At 40.9% G+C, this 11,878-nt stretch overlaps 1 protein-coding gene across 2 annotated transcripts in view; it reads left to right on the top strand.

Moving 5' to 3' along the window:
- The first annotated feature begins 7,904 nt into the window (after window positions 1-7,904).
- Window positions 7,905-11,878, top strand: part of SLC12A5 (solute carrier family 12 member 5) — a 50,944-nt gene continuing 46,970 nt past the window's right edge. For both annotated transcript variants that reach the window (XM_053453758.1, XM_053453757.1), the window contains exon 1: window positions 7,905-8,133. In XM_053453758.1, coding sequence (XP_053309733.1) covers window positions 8,082-8,133 — 52 coding nt within the window. In that variant the 5' untranslated portion in view covers window positions 7,905-8,081. The remainder of the gene's footprint in view (window positions 8,134-11,878) is intronic.

Below are 11,878 nucleotides of genomic sequence, written 5' to 3'. Positions count from 1 at the left end.
AACCAACAAGTTGAGGGTTTTGTGTCCTAAATGCATTATTGTGCACTTTAGCAGCATTAAACTTTAAATCCCACAGACTTGGTAATTATTTTAGTTAAAAGAAATCTCATAAAATACACATGCCATGCAGTGTTCTCATTCACTGCCCACATTATACAGTTACCCTGGCATACTATAAACATTGTTATGCTACACTTACATAGATGCCCAAGAGGGTTAAGGCAGTGCTGGAAAATAATGGTGGCCACACAAAATATTGAAACTTTGGGCCCAATTTGGACATTTCCACTTAGGGGTGTACTCACGTTTGTTGCCAAGGTTTAGACATTATTGGCTGTGTGTTGAGTTCTTTTTAAGGGATAGAAGATTTACACTGTTATACGGACTGTACACTACTTTACATTGTAGCAGAGTGTCATTTCTTCAGTGTAAGATATAATAAAATATTTACAAAAATGAGAGGGGTGTACTCACTTTTATGAGATACTGTAAATGCAAGAAGACCACCAGCTAACACTAAGGATTGAATTACGGGGATTAGGAATTATTAAAAATAGAATAATATATGTGGTTCAGCTGTAACAAACTCAATGATATTTGACATTAGCATTTATACATCAGAGCATACATGTGACTGGCTACTGCTACTCCTATAGAATTCAAAGGGAACTCAGCTTCAAATGACTAGGATATGAATTCTACCAAGTACATGCAAGAAACATACTGTGCTTTCAGTAGATGCAGCTAGGAGAGGCGTTAAATGAGACAAAATAACTCCAATAAGTAAAGAGTGCACCAATTTGCATGTGGTACAATGCACTGCAGACCATGAGAAATGGGACAAAATATATTCTACAGAGACTATGCATAATACTTTTACAATCTGTACGATGGGACATTGAACCCTTTTCATGCTCTTAACAAAGGTTCCAGAATTCCACTATGACCATATACCACCCACGGTCATCACAGTCATGCCTTGTCCTGTTTGTCTACTTAGTTCATGCTTCAAGACTTTGCGATACCGTCCAATAAGGACACTCTGGTTTTAAAGGCTGTGGTCAGAGAAGTTTATTGATATTTCGTATGTGTCTTTATGACCTATGGGTTACCTTTTATATAACTGAGTGAGCCATTACATAAACATCTTGTACCCATCAAACATTCCAAACTCCTAGTACTTTGGGGATGTAGTATGCACATGCAATGTTGCTCTTATGCACACAGCAAATGTCATAACCATAATCAAGACATTTGCAGATTGAATTGATGACTTGGACTCCAAATAATTCTATAAAATATTCCAAGCATGTGCTATATAATGTCTTGAGGAAAACAGGTGAATGTTTCTAGCCTACGTATAGCACCCCTGTTTTTGTTGAATCAATGAAATGGGGCAGCTACATAACTAGAAATCAGGAGCAAGCTAGCCTCAAATGCAAAAATTAAAAAAGCCACAGTCTCACTTGGACTGGCACACTGTGCAAAAAAGGAGCCTCTGAGGAGGTAAGGGGGTGAGAGGAGGAAGAAAGTGGGAGCATGAGGGAGTGAGACGGATAGAGAGAATGAGAGAGATGATGAGGTAGTTATAGAGGGAATGAGTATGTATGCATGCATGAAGGTCACAGGGAATGTGAATGTGTTAGCATAAGTGTGTGTGTTGTCTTGAGGTTGTAGGTGTGTCTTTGAGGGAATATGATAATGACTGTTTGAGTGTGTGCGTTATGAGTGTGTGTTAGCAGGAGAATGTATGTGTAAGTATGAGTGTATTGGCATGAGTGTTACAAGCGTGCATATTAGCATGTGTGTATTTGTGTATTTGTGTATTAGCATAAGTGTGTGTGTTAGCATGCGTGTGTATGTGTAAGTGCGTTTTAGCCTAAGTGTGTATATGTGTGTGTATAAGCATGAGTGTTATGTGCAAAGTGTACATGCCAGCATGTGTATGTGTGTATTAGCATGAGTGTGTGTGTGTGTAAATGTGTGTTAGCATTAGTGTGTATGTGTAGGTATGTGTGTATTAGCCTGAGTATGAATGTGCAAGTGTGTATTATCATAAGTGTTATATGTAAGTGTGCATATTAGCTTGTGTGTGTGCTGACATGAGCGTATGTATGTGTGTGTTAGAGGGAGTCTGAGCTTGACTTTTTTATTATTGAGAGTGTGTTAACATGAGTATGTATGTGTAAGCATGTGTGTTAGCATGAGTGTGTATGTGTAAGTGTGTATTAGCATGAGCGTGTATGTGTATTAGGATTAGTGTCTGTGTGTATTAGCATGAGTGTTATGTGTAAGTGTGCATACTGGCACCACTGGTGTGTGGGTTATTATGAGTGTGTGTTAGCATGAGTATGTATGTGGAAGTATGTGTATACATGTGTATTAGCATGGGTGTGTAATTGTGCATGCTGGCATGTGTGTGTATTACCATTAATGCGTGAGTATATGTTAGTGTGAGTGAGTTAGGGCCTGCCCCTGGGCCAAAAAGTGGAAGCCTTCCCCTGTTAGAAATGTAATCTTTACAATAGCATATTTAGAAACCAATCAGTGGAAGCAATAAAAAGCAGATATGAAAAGGATGGTGCAATACTGCAGAATATGATTGTATAAATTAAGAATAACAATAATAATATAAATAGAGGCGCATGACATTATTACTTAATTAAATTAAGTGCATGATGATATGTGTCATCTGAGGATACAAAACTTTGACAGATGAAATAGTCAAAGGGTCATACAGGCCCCTATACAAACTACACCCTATTAACCCCTATTTTGCAATATGCCGTTTTAGTCATTATTCCTTTGCCCTGTGAATAGTACACTTATGTAAACTATATATTGTTTTTTTCTAGGACAGATAGATCTTTCTTTTGATACCAGTTACATGATTATCTGGAAATAAGTAATTTAGTAAAAACTAGTGAAAATAGAAAACAAATCTAATATGTTTCCTTTAAGACAGAAAATACCCTCACAATGTATAAATTTAGGTATCCTAATTTCAGAAATACTTTATTTATATAGAACTTCCATACTTTCCCAACAGAGAACATATAAGGGGTATATGGATTCAAATCTGTCGAATGTTTACATTTGGTATTATAGGATTGCCAAAAAACACCCACAAAATTATATATTATATATAGTCTTAATCTGTCAAATTGGGGTGATCTCTAGAGGCTTTGGGAGTTGTAAAATGGGGAAAAACCAGAGGTGGACAGGGCTCTCAACTGGGTCTGTGCTACAATAGAAGTGTATGGTGGGCTCTCTTACTATGCCCATGATAAGGGTTAATGCCCAAATTTTACAGATCTCATGGGATGTCAGGCCTGGCTTCTGGTCCCTTGGTCAGCTGCCTGATACTGGCCCACATAAATGTTTGTTTGAGCTGCTAGGAGCTAAAAAAAATCAGGGGTGAAAACCAAACTAAAACATTTTTGGTTCACTGGCATCAATGGCACATCTGATGCCAGGAGTCACAATAAAGGAGAGTTTTTAAGTCTGCTATATTTGGGGGCACAGGTTCTGTACATCTGACTTTAGTGGTGGAACCTGACCATCAATATCATCTGATTCAGCCAGGAAGGAGTACGCCTCCTCAGAGCCGGCCTTAGGTGTTCTGGCGCCCTGTGCGGACTACTCCTCTGGCGCCCCCCAATCCCAAAAAAAAGAAAGGAATAAAAACTTGTAACAAAACCCCAATCACTATATACTACGCCAAACACTGATGTGGTGTAGGCCTACCACTTCATTGTCTGGCTTAGTAGTAGGGATGCACCGAAACGAATTCTGGACTGAAACCGAAAGTGCAGCATTTACCTGGCCAAAACCGAATATGACCCCCCCCACACACCATAAAAAAAATCTAACACTTTTATTTAAAGTAAGTAACACACCAAAATAGGACAAAACAATTAAATAACAAAATATATATATATATATATATGTATATATAATTAACAGCAATCACATTCCTATCATGCCCAGGCATACCCAGATTCTAGGATGTACTTGCAGACTTGGCATGATAGGAGTATGATTGCCCTATCTACCCCTTCTCACTCCCTTCTGCCCTATCTACCCCTTCTCACTATCTACCCCCTTTCCCCTGTCTCACTCCCTTCTCCCTATCTACCCCCATCTAACTATCTACCCTTTACCTCTTTGAAGTTCACTTACCTTTCAGGAGTCCTGCGGTGGGGGTGCAAGGCCTCTGCCTCCCAGCTCTGCCACTGTATAGAACAGTATAGAGTGATGGGAGTTATGATGTACTTTTAGAGCATAATTAGATCATGAAAAAGACATTGGAAATGGTATAGCATAACACCCATCACTCTCACACACTTACCAATCCACACATATACCAATCCACACATATACCAATCCACACGCATACCAATCCACACGCATACCAATCCACACGCATACCAATCCACACGCATATCAATCCACACGCATACCAATCCACACGCATACCAATCCACACGTATACCAATCCACATGTATACCAATCCACACGTATACCAATCCACATGTATACCAATCCACACGTATACCAATCCACACACATACCAATCCACGCATACTAATCCACACATATACCAATCCACACATATAACAATCCACACATATACCTATCCGCACAGATACACCAATCCACACACATACCAATCCACACACATACCAATCCACACATACACTAATCCACACATACACCAATCCACACATACACCAATCCACACATACACCAATCCACTCTCACTCTCACTGAATGCTTTCCTACCTTTCCTCTTTTCTCCTTACAGCTCCTTTTCCTTCTCTTCGCTCCTCTTCTTCAGTTTTTTGTCTTCTTCCGGGTCAGAGGGCACGGACAGCGGTGGGCGAGGCTTCAGTGTTGTGCTCCGGGATCTGACAACAAACCCCGGCGCACATCAGCTGTTGCCGCGCGGATCACAAGGGAGCGGTATCGGAGGTCTTTAACAGACCTCCGGCTCCCTTGAGTGATTTTAAGACGGGTTCAAGGGAGATCCTTGAACCGGCCTAAAATCACTCAAGGGAGCCGGAGGTCTGTTAAAGACCTCCGATACCGCTCCCTTGCGAGCCTGCTCCTCCAGCGGCGGACATTACTGTCCGTCTCTGGAGGGGTGCCGGGTGCCCCCCTGATGAGCAGCACCCGGTGCGGACCGCCCCCCCCGCTAGGTACGCTACTGGCGGCAGCGGTACGCTACGGTGGCGGCGGACCCCGCGGCGGCACCCCCTCGAGTGTGGTGCCCTGTGCGGTCGCACACCCCAAAGGCCGGCCCTGCGCCTCCTCAGCACTGAACACACACACTCCATTTTATAAAACCTAATACTAAAACACATTTTTTATCCCTGCCTAACACCTTAAACCCTCTATGCTATCCCCAATTCCCTCTAACCACGAACTAATCTAAACTAGCCCTAACTAATAAAATAATAAAATATATTTTTTAACAGTATATAGTGATCGGGGGGGGGTTAATAAGGGTAAATTGGGCAGTTTTGCATAGGATAGGGTTTTCAACACAGGAGAGGTCTTCTCAACATAAACTATGTGACCAAAAGTCTGTGGACATCCCTCCTAATTATTGAGTTATAATTACTATAAACAGGTGTATGTATAGTTCATGAAATTTCTGCCCTGTTACATCTACCCTGGTCTGCCGTAAGTGCTATTATTGTGAAGTGAAAGCATCTAGGTGTAACAAGAGCTCAACCACAAAACAGTAGACCACACGCACTCACACAGCGGGGCCGCTGGTGAAGTGTGTAGCATGTCAAAATCTGTTTTCTGTAGCATCGCCCACTACAGAGTTCCAAACTAACTCTCGGGAAGTAACATCAGCACAAGCTCTGCGTGTCAGGAGCTTCATGAAATGGGTTTCCATGGCTGATCAGCTGCACACAAGCTGAAGATCACTATGTGCAATGCCAAGCGTCGTCTGGAGTGGCGTAAAGCACCACTAGAGCAGTGGAAAGTGTCATCTGGAGTGATGGATCTCTTCACTAGCTGGAAGTCTGATGGAGGAATCTGGGTTTGCGTCCCTTCGTTCTAGTGAAGGGTAATGTTAATGCTACAACACTCTTTAGACAACTGCACTCTTCTGTGTGGCACCAGTATGAAGAAGGTATTTTCCTGTTTTAGCATGTCTACATGCTAAACACACAATTTGACGAGTTTGGTGTGGGTCAGCTCAAGCAACCTGCACAGTACTCTGACCTCAACCCCTTTGAAAACCATTGAAGGCTGACTGCAGGCCAGGCCTTCTCATCCAACATCAGTGCCTCACCTCACAAATGCTCATTAGGCTGAATGGGCACAAAGTCCCACAGGTACACTCCAAAATCTTGTGGAAAGCCTTCCCAGAAGAGTGGAGGCTGTTATAGCTGCAAAGGTGGGGGAGGGGTTGGCAACTCTATTTTAATGCCCAGGGTTTTGGAATGCGATGTCCAACAAGCTCATGTATGCATGATGGTCAGTTTTCCACATAGTTATGGTCATGTAATGTACTGTTTGTTCCATTACAGGTAAGTACCAAATAGAGTGTTTCATATCAAATATTGTATGGGTGATACAGTTAGTATTTGTATTTCCTACAATAAGGTGGTCACAAGTCATATATGAGGTACTGTTACATTTATGTGTGCCAAGATGTCTCAGCCAAGTCTGAGGGACATTTTGGTTAGATGAAAAGAAACTGGGGGATGCTTATTAACCAATTGTGGTTATCTATTATGTGTTTATTCCTAATAGGTAGTTTTGATTCTCTAGAATCACCTGTATCTAAATGTAAACCACAGAGAACCCTCCTCCCCTCTTTATGCAGTGTCTTCTCTGGATATAGGTTTCTGGAACAGCTTCCTTACTCTGGGGAGGACAAAGATGCCTCCAGAATACAAGATGAAGTGATTCATCCCCTGAGAGAACTGGGGGGATGAGGAAGCCAGAGAAGTAATTTAGAAAAGAAAAGGGTGTGGGTTAGTGGAACCTGTAATATGGTCCTCAAGTATTTTTATGCAATGTATATTTTGTGTATTGCATATATATATATATATATACACATACACTATGTATAATGGTAGGTCTATATTTAAGTCTCTATTTATTAATGGATATAGGCCTATATTATTAGGCTCATACCCCCTATTCTTGCCAAGTTTAACCAATGGAAATACAAAGTGTCAATATGATTCCTTACAGGTCACCTGAAGGAGCTTTTTAATGTTTGCAGAGGCTAATATGTATGCACACAGGTGTAGCTAATATCATTAGGTATCACTGCCGCCAGAAATGTATTAATCCTTTAACCATTCCAGTACCAGTGAGTAGGACACGAGACCCCCATTATATCAAAACCGGTTTAGGGTGTAATGAAAGAGTTTGCTGGATTCCAAAACCAAAAATTGGTGCAAAAAAAATCTGATTATTATACTTAGCGCTTGGCTTCTTCAGGGCTGTATTTTAAAGAGATAGACTTATTGATTTAGCGGTAAAATAACGGTGCAAGCATTAAACAAAATCACCAGCCTTCTGCATTCCTCTCCAAAGGTTAGCTATAGAATCATTTGCTGTCAGTGTCCCATGTCATGAACCCATCTGCCACAGCATGAGTGCACCTTGCCGGTGGATCTTAGTGAATTCCCCTCACACCTCCTCCATTTGCGCCCTTTATTTTTCTACCTGTTACTCTATAGACATATCCATGATCTGACTGTCTCTCTCCCCTTTCCTATCTCAATCTCTTCTCCCTCATCACCCCTTCCTTTCACCCTCCCTCTTTGGCTCTCCCCTCTCCTCCGTCTCTTTTTTCCCTTTATCCTTCTCTACTTTGCTCTCGCTGTCTCCCCCTCCCTCCCTCTCTCTGTCACCCTCCCTCTCATCCAGTATATGGGTCTGTGAGTGTGCGCGCAGAAGGATCTCTGCACTGCAGCCTCCTCCTCCTCCTCTCTCGCACACACATACACACGGAGCGCCGCTGCAGCATTAGGCATCAGTCCCTGGGAAGGAGAGAAAAGGAAGCCGAGTGGTGGAGAGAGGGAGCAACATAGGAGAGAGGATGCTGAATAACCTGACAGAGTGTGAGGAGGGAGAGGGGGGAACCAGCCAAGGTAAGTGGAGGAATCTGACAAGAGGGAGGAAGGGGGCGGAGGGAGCTAATTCTCCGCAGTGCTGCTTCTGAAGTGGGGGGCGGTAGTGACCAGACAAGGGGAATGGGGGGCCCCCTAAGATACGCTCAGCTGAGAGCCCCTTCACCACACAGGAGGTCCACAGTGTCTGATGGAAGTTACATTTAGTGGATGGATTGAGACACCAGCGCAGGGCCTGGACTCCCCACTTCTTCTACCCTGCTTTGCTATCTCTTTTTTTCTCACATTTATGAAACACTATCTTATTAAGTATCCATACAGCACTGGTTGCTATAGCTGACTATTACTATATCTTTTTGCCATCTTTTTTTTACCTATGACCCCTTTACCTCTGCAGATCTAGAGCACCCCCTTGCTTTCTGCTGACACCTAGACTTCTGCAGTAGAACTGCATCTTCTTCTGCTTTCCCACCAAGTACACCTGACCCCTATTTATCTCCAGTGTCCTCTGCTCAATGTCTTATCCACCAGATATCTGTAAAGTACTTGTTTTACAGAATATCTCCATTTCCTAAACCACAGAAAAAAGTACATCTGAACCCACATAATAACACATGGTCATCACACCTGTACCACTGCAAAGCACCATCTCATTGCAAATAGATCCCTCTTGCGCTGCATTGATTTAAGTGTCACTGACCATTATACTTCAATCCATATAGAATTCTCTGACTCTAATTAATGTATTTGCTTCTGTGAATTTCTACATCCTTTTACTGCAATATGTCAGCTGGTCATGTCCCCTTGCTGAGTATTACCGTATTTGCTGACCCCTTTTTTCCCTTCTGTCCATCATTCATTGCTCACCTCTTGCGCCTCTCAAACGTGGGCAAGTAATCTCTCGATGTTTGCAATATAACGTGAGTTTACTTTTCATTTCATGCAACCATGAATTATTTGATTCATTATCACACTCCTATAACCGCAACATCAGTACCTTTCCATACTAATCCAATCATTAACCCATTGTTCACCTCCTATACTCTCTACATTGCATTCTCACTGAATCATTTCTAAAATATTGGTGCATTACCTCTGGAAGTTAAGGTATTTTTATCTGTACACTATGGATCCTCCTTTTCGTCTTCGCTCCAACCCTTTGCATCATCATTGAATTCCTTGTCATATTCTCTGCATTACAAGTGGATTCTCTCTCGCACTGGCTGCATTATTACTGCATCCTTTTTCATACTCAGTGGATTCTCTCCCGTACTCACTGCAACAGATCAACCTCCATGGTTCCCATACTGTGAATTTAATGCCACACAAATGTAATCTTTGCGCATTATGCACATTATTACCTCCATCCCAATTGAGTGATCTTTAGTGTCTAATAGACGTACGCTATTTTTTTTATTTCTCACTAACTCTCCGCAAGTACCATCTATTAAGGATCTCATTAAAATCCCCATCGTTACTAGTAATACAATCCTACAGCTTAATGCACCAATCATGTTGTTAAAAATTTTATGTATTCTCCTCCACTTGACTTCTGATAACCCCTTCTTCTTCACAGTAAATGTCTTTTCTATTCTTATATTATGCAATTCACCTAATATCTAATAATCTACCCTACTTGTCTCGCCTTTCACATTGAAGCGGGGTCTAAAATAGGCTTTAAAAAGTAGATGAGAAAAAAATGTTAGGGACACAAAAGGAAGCAAATATAAGCATCTGGATGTATATTAGCAAAGATGTATAAATTGTTCATGTACTCTGCCATAGTCAGGAGAACCTATATAGTGAGAAAGACATCAGATCGATAAGGATGGCCTTTTTGATATTTGCTGTTTTGGTATGATGAAAAAATAGATAATTAAATTTATGGCAATAATTCAAAACACAATAGTCATGATGCCAATTGGGGTCTTGACAATGATAAATAACCTAATACTTAGCAGGGTTTGCATGATGACATACGTGGATTTTTATATGAGTGGGGGTGGGGACTTAATTATGGTTCTGTTGGTCTATATTTGATGCCAAGCTTTGTGAAGAAAAGCAAGAATGGAATGCCTGAGGAAACTTGTGCTTTTACCATTATTTTTGTTATTATTTTGCTATTACTAATGTTGGAATGATGAGGTGCATTTGATGCAGAGATGGGGGTGGTGGGTCAGATGATGAAGAAGTGGAAGTAGCTGTATGTAAATTAATAATAATAATTAATATTATTACTATTATCATAATGATCGGTACAAAGGGCAATACTGAATAAGAACAATGGTGGGTTTCTCATGCTGGCTTATTGGCTATATTCACAGCAGTCTACAGTAAATGCTATTACATAGCAGTTTAGGGACGTTAGAATAACAGTATCAATGATGCAGAGGTACATGAGAATGAAGTAGTTAATAGTGTTGATAGAGGAGAAAAGATCAGTTAATGTTTGATTGGCTACCCTCAGGTGTACTTTCTTAGGAGGAGCAGTCTTTCTTTGGGACCCAAATCCATCTGCTCCTATTTTCCTGTCAGGGTTTTCTAAGTTTTCAGAATGATTGGCGGGTTTATCATAGTCTAAAAATGAATGAATGAATGTGAATATAACCAACAGAAACTATATTGATAGATTGGATTGTCTAAATAAAATACATTATTATTCATCTAAATGACGTGTATAAATAGGATACAAAACTTGCATACAAGGTCACGTTAAAACCATGCCTCTTACCACACAACAGGTGTTCCTCTTTGGCAATTTAAATTGTTAGGATGTACATGATTGTCCTGGGGAAAAGGGTATTTAAACTGACATGAAGGTCATAATGAAGAACAGTGACAAATTTGGCAACTTTGTTTGGAAACTTTGCCAGGCTGATTGTCGTTTTATTTACATATGATTATATTGATATGTTTAGAATATCTAGAAACAAAATTTCCCACTAAAGTAATGGATAGTCAACGAGAGCTGTGTGGGTGGCATGGCCGCTGTTGTGCATTTGAAGTGTTGAAACTGCCGAATATAAACAAACAGCTACGAATGTGTATGCATTGTTTCATTTTATTTTAATGAATGAAAAAAAGAAGAAGAGTTTTATAGTGGCTAAATGATCAGGATCATGTAACCCTGTGTGCATATTCCATGGGGTAGAGAGTGTATGATTAAACAATTATACCAAACAGGTGCTAATGATCATCAGTTTAATATGTAGGTTGAATCACAACCATTAACAGAAACAGCTCTGTAGGAGGAATACAACTGGGTGAGAAACTAACAACGTGAGGTTGCTGAAGTCAGGTTAATGTCAAAAGTCATACACCATGGCAAGATTGAGAGCAGCGACAACATACAAGGCAGTTATCTCAGCAAGGTCTCTCATAGGCAGAAGTTTCAAGGCAAACAGGGGTTTCCATACTTTCTGTCCATGATCTTTTGAAGAAGCACAGAGAAACGGCAATGTTGAGGACCTCGATTTTGGTCCATTTGTTTTCAGACAATGAATTTAGTTTCCTGCCTTTTGGTTCCGAAACTAAATTAGTTGTCACTCAACCTCATTCAGGCTCTCATGTCCTCTCACACTCTCTCATGCTCACTCTCATTCGTTCTCTGTCACACTCTCATTCACTCTCTCTCATGCTCTGTCAATGTCTCCCTACCTTCTGCTCTTTTTTGATGTTTTGAGTGTTCAGAGTGAAGTTATTACCGTCTATGGCAAGGGTATATCTATCTATAGATTCTCACATACATTATTACATCATTGACCAG

The sequence above is a fragment of the Spea bombifrons genome, chromosome 13, assembly GCF_027358695.1.
Source record: "Spea bombifrons isolate aSpeBom1 chromosome 13, aSpeBom1.2.pri, whole genome shotgun sequence".
Lineage (NCBI taxonomy): Eukaryota > Metazoa > Chordata > Amphibia > Anura > Pelobatidae > Spea > Spea bombifrons.
The sequence above is the reverse complement of the archived record's forward strand: the minus strand, read 5'-3'. Positions and strand labels throughout refer to the sequence as shown.